The sequence below is a fragment of the Corapipo altera genome, unplaced genomic scaffold, assembly GCF_003945725.1.
Source record: "Corapipo altera isolate COAL_440 unplaced genomic scaffold, ASM394572v1 2, whole genome shotgun sequence".
Taxonomy (NCBI): Eukaryota; Metazoa; Chordata; class Aves; order Passeriformes; family Pipridae; genus Corapipo; species Corapipo altera.
Window position 1 is genome coordinate 3,679,519 of NW_020884890.1, and position 14,741 is coordinate 3,694,259.

At 35.0% G+C, this 14,741-nt stretch overlaps 1 protein-coding gene across 1 annotated transcript in view; it reads right to left on the reverse strand.

The window, feature by feature from the left end:
- The window catches only part of EYS (eyes shut homolog), an 853,574-nt gene that overhangs the window by 725,056 nt on the left and 113,777 nt on the right, over positions 1-14,741 (reverse strand). Inside the window, exons 4-5 of the mRNA XM_027644956.1 lie at positions 4,510-4,703; positions 2,624-2,751 (exon numbers count right to left, since the gene is read on the reverse strand). Of these exons, the coding sequence (XP_027500757.1) occupies positions 2,624-2,751; positions 4,510-4,703 (322 nt within the window). The remainder of the gene's footprint in view (positions 1-2,623; positions 2,752-4,509; positions 4,704-14,741) is intronic.

Sequence of the window (14,741 nt, forward strand, 5' to 3'; positions counted from 1 at the left end):
TCTATGCAAGTAGCAATGGACTACATAATCCTCACCTTCCTCTTGAAAAAGGTGTTGTGTGCAATTATATTGCTGCTATTTCAAGTACTTGGCTTCAAAGCTCTTGCAAAGTCTGTTCTTAACAGATTTCCAGTTCACATACTGTAGCTAAAAGGAGTTTTTCATAATACTTATCTGCTTTTAGTTCTGCATGTTCAGGGATATCAGATAGCGACATTCTGATTTTTCCCTCTAAACAAAAGTACTCATATCAACAGATAACATATCTATTGTCCTTTATACTATAGCATAATTTACCCATATATTAAATTTACATATAAAAGGAACATAAAACAATAATAACAAAGTTTTTTAATCTTTTGTTATAATTTAATTTTTTAAATAATATCTAAACCAAAATCAGAGCAATTATTACATTTGTTTTACTGATTTGTTTTTACTTATGATCTGGAGAGGTGAAAGAGTTCCTAGTTTTTTTTTGCTTTAATCTATTTAGCTAGTCTATGACTGTTTCATTAAAGAGATAATCTAGTAAGGAAATGTTAGAAGCTGGATTTTCTAATTTTTATATTTGTTCATTTTTCCTATTTATGTGGGGTTTTTTTGGTTTTTTTTTTTATTTTTTTGCAATAAATATACCAGTGTTAGGGAAGGTAAGAGTAAACTAAGAGCAAAAAAAATTGTCAGTAAAGTTACAGAGACAACATTAACAGAACAAATTTTCTCAGAACACCCTTTCACATATTTGTGACTTTTAAGTGTCCTAAAGAACATGGAAAATAGAAGAAGACACAAAGAAACCAATCATAGTTTATTGTGATGGATATCCTTGTTCACTGGCTATTTGAATTCAGCTTAATTTTTGACATTTAAGAAAAAATGTTACTATTAGATCCTTAGCATAAAGCTGCGTATGATATCAAGACTGAAAGGGTGGAATTATGATACATGATAGTCATACATCACAACTGAAGTGGAGAAAATTAAACTGAGTCAGTCTCATTATATGTTTGGAGTGGAAAACAACTGGTTTTCCAAAGAAGGAAGGATGTATAGATAAAAGCTGAGATTGTGATGGATATAAGAAGAATGTAGCTTGGGCATGAGGAAAACCACATAAGATAGGGGGAAGCAAAAAAAAACCATAATGAAGCAAAAAGGTCAAAACAGCTATTATTTGAACTTGCATCTGCATGTCAGATAAATGCCATTATGTTTATTTATAATGTTAAAATGCTATAAAAGTGGATCACGTAGCAATATTGCATGTAGTATTACACTGAATGTGGTAGCAGTATTGTTGTAGTAGTATTACACTGAATGAAACATGTAGCTTATTGTGAGGTAATTGGACAGAGACACAACATACAGTATTTGACAATGATTACCAAAAGTGAAACAAATCTTCACTTAAGACTTTGAATGAGCAATGCTAATTATTCAATCTACATTGTACACAGGGTCAGGATATTTTTTAATATTTTTGTTTTGTTTTGTTTTTGTTAATAAAGGCAATCTACATCTTGGTGTTAATTATTCATGATATGCATATTTTAAATGTAAATGTCAAAACATAATTTCCTACTTATCCATGCACCAGCGTACTGTGTGAAAGACTCACTATATAATAATAAATTATTACCTTATATCTTGGTTTAAAGAATTGGAAAATGAATGACAACACTGTTGTTCTGGGCTATACATATCTATACGGGAAGATCTAACTCGTATGTGCGCTTACACATACATATAAACGTATACATATAAACGTTTATATGTATTTCTGTATTTAGGAATAAGTATGGATAAAATTTTAAGTATTTTCTTTTTTGGGAGAATTGTAAACATAGTTCTACTTATATTTTTATTTCCAGACTTCTGAATTTAATTTCTGCTGATGGACTGTAAGTTTGTGTTCTGTACATATTTTTTTGCAGTTTCTAAGTTCATTTATAATGTGATGTCAGGCTTTTGTGTATTGCAGCTTTCAATTCTCTGCTTTCATGAATATCCTCAAATTTGAATGTTGTTTACTGCACTTCAGTAATGTTTAGCAGAACCTACTCAGGCAGCCAGATAAAAGTCAAAGAAGAGGGAAGAGGACAAATTGTACTCCTTAGTGACATAAAAAAAAATCTAAAAACTTATTTAAAGTGAAATTAAATTATACACTGGGTCTCTTCTGTTACTTTCAAATGGATATTTTTTAGTATGGTCTTTCTGAATAAAACAGTTTTCCATATGCTGTTTGAAGAATCAACCTAAGGTCTACTAATGCATGTCTGTGAACTAGAAATTAAAGAGGTTGTCTTATCTTTTCAGAAAAAAACAGTGACACCTGTAGTATAACTCTCTCACTTATCATCAATTTGTCAGGATTTATATGTTTCATCTTAAGGTAATGGAATGATTTTTAGCCCCTTAAATACTTTAAATTTTCTGTATCACTTCAAGAGTTTTCAAGAAGACTAATACAATAAAGCACCAAAAATAAATATTTTAAAAGAGAAGTTTATAGTTTTCTGTGCTCTCTGTGAATGACAATGTCTTTTCTTTCTTCAATCTATGGGATATCATGAGGTGAAACAACAAAGTACTGACACAAATTAATTTCCAATCTTACCGGCAGTTGTAGTTCTGCTGTTGAGCTATGCAAGTTGCATTATTTAAACAAGGCAATAATTCACACGGGTTCAGTATTCTCTCACAGAACTTGCCAGTAAATATTGGCAGACAGATACATGCCACATCCTATAGGAGACAAGGAAATTAGAAATAATTGTGATACCCAAGGCAATACAAAAATTAGTGTTTACTTCCATTTCTATACAGACACTAACAAGGTCAGGATTTCATCATAGTAATCAGTCTAGGAAGATAGAAGGAAAAGCAGTTTGAGCCTCAGATAGGTTACAAACTTGACTTAGGATAAGTGTAATAAGCCTTCCAGCACAGATTATACCAGACTTGGGTTTGCTACCTGGATATACACCAGCTCTAAAATTAGCTGGCTCTGTGATTTCATGAGTGAATCAAGAAGGAGTTTTATAATACATTTAGGCTTTTCCTCATTTCTGAATTTTTTCCAGTATAATATTTACATCTATCAAACAGTAACAGTACACAAGGTACATAAGATACCAAATAGTATTCAGCAACTAGAGGAGAAAAGAAAATTGTGTGTATCCTTTTTCCCCTTCATTATGAGGCACAGAGACTGTTCTTCTCTATAATGGTGAAAGACATCTGTCAGTTATTACAATTCCTACTTTGCACAGTAAGAAACGTAAGTTATTTTACAAAACAAAATATTTCTTAGAGCTTATACTCTCACTCATTTTCTATACAAAGTTATGCTCTTTATAGGCCTTTTGAAGTCAGAAAGTAAAGGAAAAAAATAAAGGGGTTTGTTCACCTAGGGAAATTAGAAGTGCTCAGGTGTTTCTTTAGAATTGGTCCTAAAGGTATAATCAGGAAACTTCAGTATCTATTGAGAGATGTCTATATGTGTGAAACAAATTACTATATTTGTTTCTTTATTGTACAAAATAGTATGTGCTAGTATATCTAATAGACAAAATATATAAACACGTTGCATGACAGGAATCTATCAATTTTTTCAGCAATTTAGATGTCCCTTTTTTTCTCTGTGCATGAATATGTATCACTGGTATGCAATAACTAAGCTTTTCTTCTTTCATTATTTTGGTTCTGTACAATCACTGCTATTTGCAATAGTCATGCTAATGAAAGAATGATACCTTTTGACATATAACCAGGTATGATTTTATTATCAAAACTTTGTGACTCTGCATGAATTTATTCCATTTTGCAAAAAGAAAAATGAAAGAAAAAGGGGAATTAAAAACATACCACATGAAAAGCAAGAAAAAGAGAAAAACATTAGTTAATAAAGACCACTGATGCATCATGTTTTATGTCACAAGATTTTATCAGAGAGAGGAATAAAGAAATGAAACAATATTAGTAGCTCCTTAAGTGATCACCAAGCAACTGAACTGAAACGTGGAATTTGGGCTTTTTATCATAGAATTATACATTAGAATCAAATGTTTTGACACTTTCATGGAATAGATCCTCCTGGAAACTATGTCAAGGCATATGGGTGACAGGGGAGGTGATTAGGAACAGCCAACATGTCTTCACAATGATGTCTGACTAATGGTGGCTTTCTATGATGAAGTGACTGCAATGACTGGTAAGGGAAGAGGAACTGACCCTTACTTCTGTAGGGCCTTTAGCATCATCCCACACACTGTCATTGTTGCTAAACTAGTAAGACAGGGGAAGAGCTGTAAATGTCCCATCCTTGGAAGTGTTCGAGGTCAGGTTCGATGGGACTTTCAGCAACCTAATCTAGTGTAAAGGGTCTCTGCCCACAGCATAAATGTTGGAAATAGATAATATTTAAAGGTCCCTTCCAACCCAAATAATTTTATGATTCTATGATTCTATGTTGAAATAGGGATCTCTAAAGTTTATACTTACATTTGGCAAATCAATACATGTGCCTCCATTCTGACATGGTCTTGAAGAGCATTCATTGATATCAATTTCACAGTTGTGGCCAAGAAATCCAGGAGGGCAAACACAAACATATCCAGACCGATTATACTGGCATATACCTTCATTTAGGCATGGCCGAGATTCACAAAGATCACCAGGTTTCTCACAAAATGAACCTAAAAGAATTAAATATAAAAAATTACAGTGTTTGAGTGAATGGGTCCTCTTGACATGCTGCCTATAAACATAATTTTTTTACTTCCTTAATATGATGTGTTGTTGTGTTTCCCTATTATTTCTTTTCTAAAAAAAAATTTTGAGAGATTGAGAGGCTTTTACTTATTGTGATTTTTAAAATTGTTTACACTGAGAAGCTCCAATTACTGACTGGGGCATCTGTATGCTATCACCATTTAAAAAGCAAAGAATTTAATATATTCCTGTATGTTTTGTTTGCTATGCTGAATAAATGTGGTAGAAATCTATGGGAATGACTAACCTCATCTGTAACAAAGGAGGGAGGTGAACTAGAATCATAGTCTCAGAAGACACTGAACAGTCACTCAATATTTCTCTCATGGTGGTTATTACTAGGGGAAGCTGAATCCAGTATACTCTCAGACACGTAAGGTTGTTCTCATTTCTATTTATAGATCCAGCCAGTAGCAAAACTGAATGTGCTCTCAGTAAGTAAACACGCAATCACATACACACACAGAAATCCACCCATGCACACCACCACCTCCCCCCCATACACAAAATACAGACACATCGGCCATATGGATCAACAGCAAGAACAATGTCTTTTCCCTTGCATAAACACAAACAGTAGTCATATCAATGAAACAGCAATGATGGTTCAAACTTTTTCCTCCTCTCTGGCTAGTCAGTGTTGAACAGCAAACATACACACTCCCTCATTTTCTATATGCAAAAATAAACCCTCATTAATGGATCTCTCAAGAATCAGCATAGATTTTGTCTGAGATCCATACCAGGATCCTGAACCTCTTGACAACCTGCTGGCTCAGAGCTTAAGTCATTCCAGATCTGGGTATCATTCTAGTTGCTGGCTAGTCCAGTTTAAAGGTCCGTCGCTCCCCACTAGGAAAGCTGGTAACACAGAAGTAGCAGAGAGACTGCAGTGATCAGACACAGTCTCAGCCAGAGAAGCATAATAGGCAGCAGCCTGCTTACATTCAGCTAGCAGCTAAGAATTTACTTCCATTTACTTCAGAAAAATTATGTAGCAAATATGCTTTTTACATATTTTGTGCTTTAGTGCTCTGATTCAAAGCAACTCCCTATCACATATTTACAGATTACATCAGAAGAATTTTTCAGCAATTTGCTGTAGCAATAATATTAACTTCATAATAAATTCCCTCTGAAGAAGTAATATGTATTGATTCCACATTTTGTTAGTCACTTGAGTCCACTGAATTAAAAATAGGCATTCACAAAAGAATAAATTATACTTTACAAAAATATGTATAATTTTGAAATGGTAAACAGAATACTTTTAACTCAAATTGTAAACTACAAGGTAAACATAACTAATTAGTTATAAATCAATTAATATATAAGTATGTGAGCCTCTAATAATTTCATTACCAGTAGCTATATAAAGGAACTGTAAGTATGTGTAACAACATTTACTAGGAGATCGAAATTTCACACTCTGTCTCTATTATATAACAGAACAGCTGATGCAACAAACACTATACAAGAAAATCCCATTAGCAGAAAAAGGGTCAAAACACATTTTCCATCCCTCAGTTCAGTAGAAATAGTTATTCCAATAAGGCAAAAGAAATTGGATCTATCTTTTATTACAGAATGTTCACTTCTCTTTAACATCAGAGGACAGTCAAAAAATCTTTCACGAATTTTTTGCTATCCCTCATCACCATAGTAACCAAATTACAGTATATTGCAACTTGCAGATGTTAGGGCTTGCTAACAGGAAAAGCTAAGAAGGCCATTCGTCAGAACAAGGTCATTGATTGGTATTAGTGCATATATAAGAGAACGTCTGCAACATGAAGTGAGGGGGATTGGTCAATTCTCTCATAATTCTATTTACTATTTAGCTGTCATGTTCTACTTCAGTACAACGTTGTACTCCATCAGTACTCATAGATGAGGTTATATATCATGCTCACCCTATTTTTTCCTTTTATTAGGCACATTTGACAAGAATAGGTGCTCCTATCCCATCCACAATACTAAATAGGAGAAGGCAAATGAGCAAAAGAGTGACTCCCTTTGCTCTACCCAGAGGAAAGCCAGAAAGAGTAGTCTCACTAGCTGAAAGGATTAATGAGTTTTTCCTGCCATTGTTTCTACACCTGAATCCATTCAATCCTCCCCATTTTTTCATCCACCATTATCAAGCATTTCTTATCCTTTTGTTAAACCATGGTTCTCAATGGGATTATTAGAACAAGGAAAGACTAAATGAACAAAATAGCACAGAAAACTTTAGGCCAGTTGGGAAAACCAGATGAAAGAGGTCCCTTTTCAGTAATGTTACGTTCATTTGCAGCAAGACTAGAAAAAGGTAATTGTTCTGTCAAAAAAAATATTAAAAAAAATTGTGCAACATTCTTTTAAGCGAAGACTTGAAGTAACTAGAAGAGGAATAGAGAAAATCCTGAGAAGAGATAAGGAAATATTGTCAACCATACCATGAGACATATATCAAGGAAAAATGCATGGTTCAAGGATGGTAGAAAAAAAGATATATCCTTCTTTTCTCCTTGGCATCTCCTTACAAAGAGAGAAAAAAATTCTTTTTTTTTTTTTAATTTGGGAAAAAAACCAGTTCATTTAGTGGAAACTGGTAGCCTATAACTTATAACCAGGTCAAAGGGGATCAATTTAAATGAAGATACTGAGGCAACAACTTCACTCATAGTCTAAAACACAAGTCACATCTATCAAAGTCTTTTAGGAAGAATTCAGTACTTTTTCCTTAAACATTGATGCTAATTATTTCTTTGACAATCCTGTACTCTGCAATTCACTGTATTCAGCATATTATGTACAAAGCAAGAGCAGTGCTCTTTCACCTGAACATCCATGCCTGACAAGTTTGACAAATCAAGTCAATAAACAGAATTCTAAAGAATTTGTCTTTTAAGATTTTTATTCTACCATTCTCAAACCTCATGTCACACTCAATCTATTTACTAAATAAGACTGAAAGATGACTTGATTACAGCTCTTGGATGGGGAAAGTATCAAGCATTAAAAGGATCATTAATTCAGTGAAGAAGTGTGTAAAAAAGCAAACAACTAAAGAGAGAAGCAAAATCATATAAAGTGAGAAACACCTTATACATTTTTACCAGTGATATTTCTGTACCAGACTATCATGAAAGAATTGAATTCAACAGTTGCTGATGTCTTCACATCAATGCTTTTTAAAAGATAGTTTTATTAACCATATACAAGAAGACTGAAGTCTTCATATGCAGATAAGCAATATAACAAGCTTTGGTTGGAAGAGATGAACAAGTGGTTCCCAAAATTTGAAAATCTATTTATCTACTTTGACTCAAACTGTATACAAACCCTTTAAAAAATTGTGTAAAATTATTAATTAATTATAAATTCTCATTTTAAAATGTATATGTTTTTGTCATCATCAAGCCTCTTGTTTAGATATGTTTAAATAAATACTTAAATTCATAACCATGCTAAGATTTATTGACCTCTTGAATGTTGTTGTTAGAAACAAGGTAAAGAGGGAACAGGACAAAAATAGGTCTTTATAATGTGATATCAGATTTAAGCCTCTGAACAAGGGCAGTATTTAAGCAATGAGCACTGCATCAAGGATCAACACAGCAGTCCAACTTGCACTAGCTAGTAAATGCATATTTAAAAGGTTTTTACATGTTCTGGAGACCTAAGACTTAAATTTAAAAAAAAAAAAAAAAAAAAAAAAGTGCAAGGCAAATTCTCTTAACTGCATAGATTTTAAACATAGCCTTCTATTTTACTTTGATATCAATAAAAACATAGTACAGGTATAATTTATGTGCCATAAATGCTGTATATTTCTGTTGCCAGCAATTTCAACAAAAGTAATTCTTCCCTCAGTCAGACCCAAAAAGAGACATTTGCTGAAAATACTGAAGTCTCTTTAATGCTCACTAACGAATGATCAGCTACTCAATGCTATGATATATTGTTCAAATTCCCAGGAAGATAAATGCAGAAACCATGTTCTAATGGGAGATGGTTGATTCAGAAAACTTCATTTTGAAAAAAAATAGTTATCACATTGATTGAATATCTTGATAAAAGAGGAAAATTAAAAACATCATCAGTAGGATCAGTTCACCTTAGTCTTTCAATATAATGAATTCTAATTTCTTTTACTTCAATAAAATAAAAATTGTGGAAGATTAAAAAACAGGAATGAGTGAGTAAAGATTATCTGACAGATCAATATGAAAGACAATTAATTTTAGTTTAAGGAACTGAACTTATTTTCAGAATTTTCTGATTTTTTTACACATGAAGAAAATAAAACCCTTCACCAAACTAAATGAATGACAGAAAACTCCCAGCCCTTCTTTGTTTAACTATATACCTGCTAGTCTTCCTTAGTTTCACTGTGATGGTAAAATGATAAAGCTTTTAAAAGACAAAGGACATTCCTGACAGCATTGACAAACATCACTCAGTTTCTTAAGATAGCACATAGTGACATTTGCATAAATATCTGAGGTTACTGATTAAAATAAGTAGTTTCTATTTTTAATTGAAGCATTTCTGAACTTCATATTTATGCAAACACTTCTCTTCCCAAGGAGTAAAATATGCTAAAGATCATATTAGCATATAATATTTTAATACGATTTCAGTGTTTTGTTTTGTTGTTCCTCTAATGAAAACTCAATATTTTCTAGAGCAGTTATGCAAAAGGCACAGTAGACCGTTTCAGGAAACAGCATGTGTTATACCCTTATATAATCAATTATTTGTACTTGTGTCAGTACAGAGCAATAATATTTCAGGGCTGGGATAAAAAAGGAAGCGTTTAGTAGGAGAGAGATTTATTTTCAGTGTAAATGAAACACATGACTGCCAGTTGCTACAATCAAGGACCAAGATACACAGTAGTTAGTAAACAAAGTAAAGCCTGAGATTGAAGACAAATATAAAAATTCAATTGTTAAAAATTTTGTTAATATTTTAATATGTTCAGTTTAACATATAGAATTATAGAAACCCACATAATGCCCTTCTTATGCATGCCATTATTATGTGTTATGCAACAGAACACTCTCGTTATCTTTAAAATTAATTCCTAAACAAGGCTCTTTTAATCTCAGGACTATCACGTTTCAATTGATTACACAAAAGAATTTCTACAATAAACTAATCCCTATGTGTTTAGCTCAGTTAAGAGCCAGTCCAATCCGTTTCACTTCTTCTTTTTACCTTCATGAGTTTTGTCAGATGCCCTTCCTTTTAAATGTATACATTGGGTTTGTGTGGCTGAGTTTTGATAGTGCGGAGCTACAGGAGTGGCTTCTGTGAGAAGCTGTCAGAAGCTTCCTCTATGTCTGGCAGAGCCAATGCCAGCCAGCTCCAAGACAGAAGTGTTGCTGGCCAAGGTTGAGCCAATCAGCAATGATACTAACACCCCTGTGATAAGAAATTTCAGAAGAAAAAAGAAAGTTATTGGGCAGATGTAATTGCAGCCAAAGAAAAGCAGAGTGAGAATACGTGAGAGGAACAACTATGCAGACACCAAGGTCAGTGAAGGAGGGGGAGGGAGGTGCTCCAGGCACCAGAGCTGAGATTCCCCTGAAGCCCATGGTGCAGACCACAGTGAAGAAGGTTGTCCCTCTGTAGCCTATGGAGGACCATTAGAGGTGCAGAGATCCAACTGCAGTCCATGCAGGAGACCCACACCGGAGTAGGTGAATGCCTAAAGGAGGGCTGTGACCCCTTGGGAAACCTGTGCTGGAGCAGGGCCCTGACAGAGACTTGCACTACCATGGAGAGAGGAGCCTGCATTGGAGCAGGTTTGCTGGTAGGACTTGTGGCCCTGTGGGGGACCCACACTGCAGCAGTCTGTGCCTGAAGGACTGCACCCTGTGGAAAAGTGAGCTATGTTGCAGCAGTTTGTTGAAGCAGTTTGTTGTCCATGGGATTGGCTCACATTGGAGAAGTTGGAGGAGGACTGTCTCCCATGGGAGGGACCCCAAGCTGGATCAGGTGAAAGACTCTTCTCCCTGAGTAGTGGCAGAAACAATCTGTGATGAACTGACTGTAACCCCCATTCCTCCTCTCCCTGCACTGCTGGCAGGGAGGAGGTAGGGCTGGGAAGAAGGGGGGGTTGGGGGAATGGTGTTTTTAAGATTTGTTTTACTTCTCATTATCCTGCTCTGATTTTTTTAGTTATGAATTAATTTAATATCCCCAATTAAAGTCTGTTCTGCCTGTGACAGTATTTGGTGAGTGATCTCTCCCAGTCCTTATCTCAACCTATGAATACTTCGTTATATTTTCTTTCCCCATTCAGTTGTGGAGGGGAGTGATAGAGTGGGTGCCTGGCATCCAGCCATGTCGACCCACTACAATATAAAACTGAAAAGTGTTTTTAAAGGTTGTCTTTGTAGAATGAATTTTTTTCTGTTTAAACACATCGCTGAATCACAAGTTCTTGTCTTATATATGTACACCCTGAAATACACCAATATTTCTATAAAATCATTAGTCTTTTAAGTACTAGTACAGTATTTGCATACTCATCTAGACTTCTAATCCAAACCAATGAATGATACCTTTTTTTTCTGCATAGGAAATTTCAATAAAGTGTGAATCAAAATCAAACTTACTTAAGGCACTGTAAATCTACGTCTCAGAGAAAGTGAGTGCAAATCTCCATGAAAGATAAAATGGGTTATAATCTTAAATTTAAACAAATTAAGCAGCACTGAAGTTCACTGATGTGCTTTATACAAAAGCTCCAATCAGCATTCTTGAAAACAGACATTTTGGAAGTAAATGAATGAGAAGAACAAACATTAGCTTCCATCAGAGGAAAGCATTTTAGATGAAGGGGTTAATAGCGGGTCTATTAGCTCTCTGGATGAAGATATTGAACTTTCGGGTGTATCCTTAATGATAAGGAAGTCAGTACGAAGCCCTGATGGAGAAACAAAGGCAGACTGTAAAGTTGGTAGGCCTAGGATGTGCGAACCGCAATAAAAATAAAAATTCTATTATGCTTTCTCCATCTATGGTAATTAATAACCAGCCCAGAGAGAAAGATTAGTATACTGAATAGTGGTGTTATCTGTCCAGTGACCTTGTGTCTGGAAATACTACCCAGAACAAACTTCTGGTGGCATGTCATTATACAAGAAACTTAACTTTAATTCTTAGAGGAAGTTTGTGCTACAGGTGGAGAGAGCTCAAAATGAAAAGGTTAAGTACTTGTTAGGTCATTTTTTAACCAGATATAAAATGCCAGTATATGTTAGTATATGTTAAATTCTTTATAAAATACACGAGTGAGCAGTATAAAATGAATGCCATCTGTTTTAACTTTTTCTGTCTACTGCACTATGGATTAGAAGAAAGCTGCTGGAGGGAAGGAGTGAAATCACTCCTGAGTACAACTGAAACTGCAAAATCCAGGCAGAGCTGTGAGCAACAGGGTGAGCAGCATGAGCATAAACTGAGTGATTTGTGAGAAACAAAGAAACAAGGGGCTAAAGCACCATGGTGGAGAGCAGAAAGACTTTTTCCTGTGGTCCCAGGAAATAAAGTGTAGAAATTGTCTTAACCCAGAGAATTGCACTAACAAAAGAATTGCGGAACTGATAGCAAAATCAGAGGAAAAGACACAACAAAAGCTTTTATATTTTGTTTTTCTTTTCTTTGTTTAATATCTCTCTTTAAATGTTCATTGTTCTCATTACGGTTTTATAAAACATAGCTTTGGCTATTCAAAGCCCTTCCAATTAAAATGAAAGTGCAGGCAGGTCCAACTCAAAGCTCTAGCTGTTTGTGTCACTGTTGCTAACATTATTTTTCCAATTTCATAGTGGAAAAAGATACTGTAGTGTTATAGAATACTATTCAAATACAAATACACTCAGCACAACTTAGCTAGAACAAAAGTGTTTGGCTGTTCTACCAACAAAATGTGCTAGCTACCCTATTCTTGACTTGAATGGTCAGAAAAAAATTTTAAAAAAGCAAAATTAAATATTTGAGAGTATAGAAAACAAAATTATAATTCTGATAGCACTAGAGAATGCACATATCTTCCTAAATACTTTGCTTGTTTGATTTTAAAACTGTCTATTTGATTTTAAAACTGATCAAATTTCAGAGTAGTTTAGATTAGATATTAGGGACAAATTCCTTACTGTGCAGGTAGTGAGGAACTGGAGCAGGTTGTCCAGAGAAGCTGTGCATCCCTGGAAGTGTTCAAGACCAGGGTGGATGGGGCTTTGAGCAACCTAGTCTAGTGGAAGGTGTCACAGCCCACAGCATGGAGGGATGGCATTAGATGATATTTAAGGTCCCTTCCAAACCAAACCTTTCTATGATTCTGTGATTCAGAGTGAAAAAAAAAAAAAAAAAGCGCAATCTGTTGTATATGTATTGAAGAATTTATGGTATCCTCTTTAGAAAGCAGATCATGCATCAACATGATGCCTTGCTATACAAATCTGTATCTTGTTGATTTTACTCATTCTACTATGGAAAAATGTTCAGTTGTCATTTTGTTCAGAACACTGATTTACACGATAAAGAACCTCATAAAGTTTCAACTGTCCTCAAAGCCCACACAATCCAATAAGCCAAAAAGCTAGGGCTTTTACTCTTTTTCCTTCATTCTACCATATTTTAAAATTTTGTTTTCTGTTCTGTTTTCATGGTTTTGATTTTTATTCATTTATAAATATATTATTTTTAATTTTTATTCTTATTTTGGCTGGTATAGAGTTATTTTTCTTCATAATTGCTTACATGAGGCTATGTTTAGGACTTGTGATGAAAACAGTGTTGATAACACGTCAGGGTTATGGTTATTTCCAAGCAGTGCTTGCAGGGTCAAGGCCTTTTCAGGTTGTTCAGGAAAGTTTTGGATACTCCATTCCTGGAAGTGTTCAAGGCAAGGTAGGATGGGGCTCTGAGCAACCTGGTCTAGTGGGACATGTCCTTGCCCATGGTAGGGGGGTTGGAACTAGATGGTCTTTAAATTCTCTTCCAACCCAAACTGTTCTATGATTCTGTGATTCTACAATTCATTCAATGCCCCACCAGAGAAGAGGCGGGGAGTGCATGAGAAGTTGGGAGGGGACATGGATGGGACAGCTGACGCAAACTTACTCAAGAGATGTCCCATACCACATGACATTGTACTCAGAAAGAAGAACAATGGGGGAGAAGGTGCAAGTTGGGGGGAATATTTGGAGCTACTTTGCTTGTCTTCCCAAGTAACTAACACATGATGGAGCTGTGCTTTCCTGGAAACAGCAGTCTCCCAGTGGCCAGTAGTGAAAGAATTCATTCTTTTGCTTTGCCTGCATCCAGTGCTTTTTTCTTTTCCTATTGAACTGTCTTAATCTCAACCCAAAAGATTTTTCACTTTTACCCTTCCAATTCTGTCCTCCCTTTTCACTGGGATGCCCTATTTCTGGGCTCGATTTCCTGCTTAACAGTTCAGACATCCTAGTTCCTAGGAAGTTCTTTCCAACACCACTGACTCCTGTCTGTCTGATTCTTCTGTCCAGTTGTGTTCTACATAAACTGCTGTCTCTTTTCTCACTGCCTTTTTCTCCTCTTTGCCATGCTGCTATGTGAAGGCTTCTCCCCTAAGTCTACCCAGTTGTTGACTATCTTCTTTTGCCTTTCTTTTTTTAAAAGGGATGCATTAACTGAGTTTGACAAACAAGAGTGATTCTTTCTGTTACCAACATTTTTTTATGTGCTCTGATGAATGGATGCTATCATTCTATAGTACTCATATTTGTTATTTTAAAATACTGCGAGTGCTATCAGTAACACTGATTCATTTATAGTCCCACGTCTCTTCTACCTGGCCTGTGACTGTACAGCCTTACCTACTTATTTTACTGCCTTATTGCATAGTATCATTAAAAACTTTGAATATTTGAGTACTTTGAATGCTGCAAAAATTTAGAGTACTGCTGATCTTGCATCAT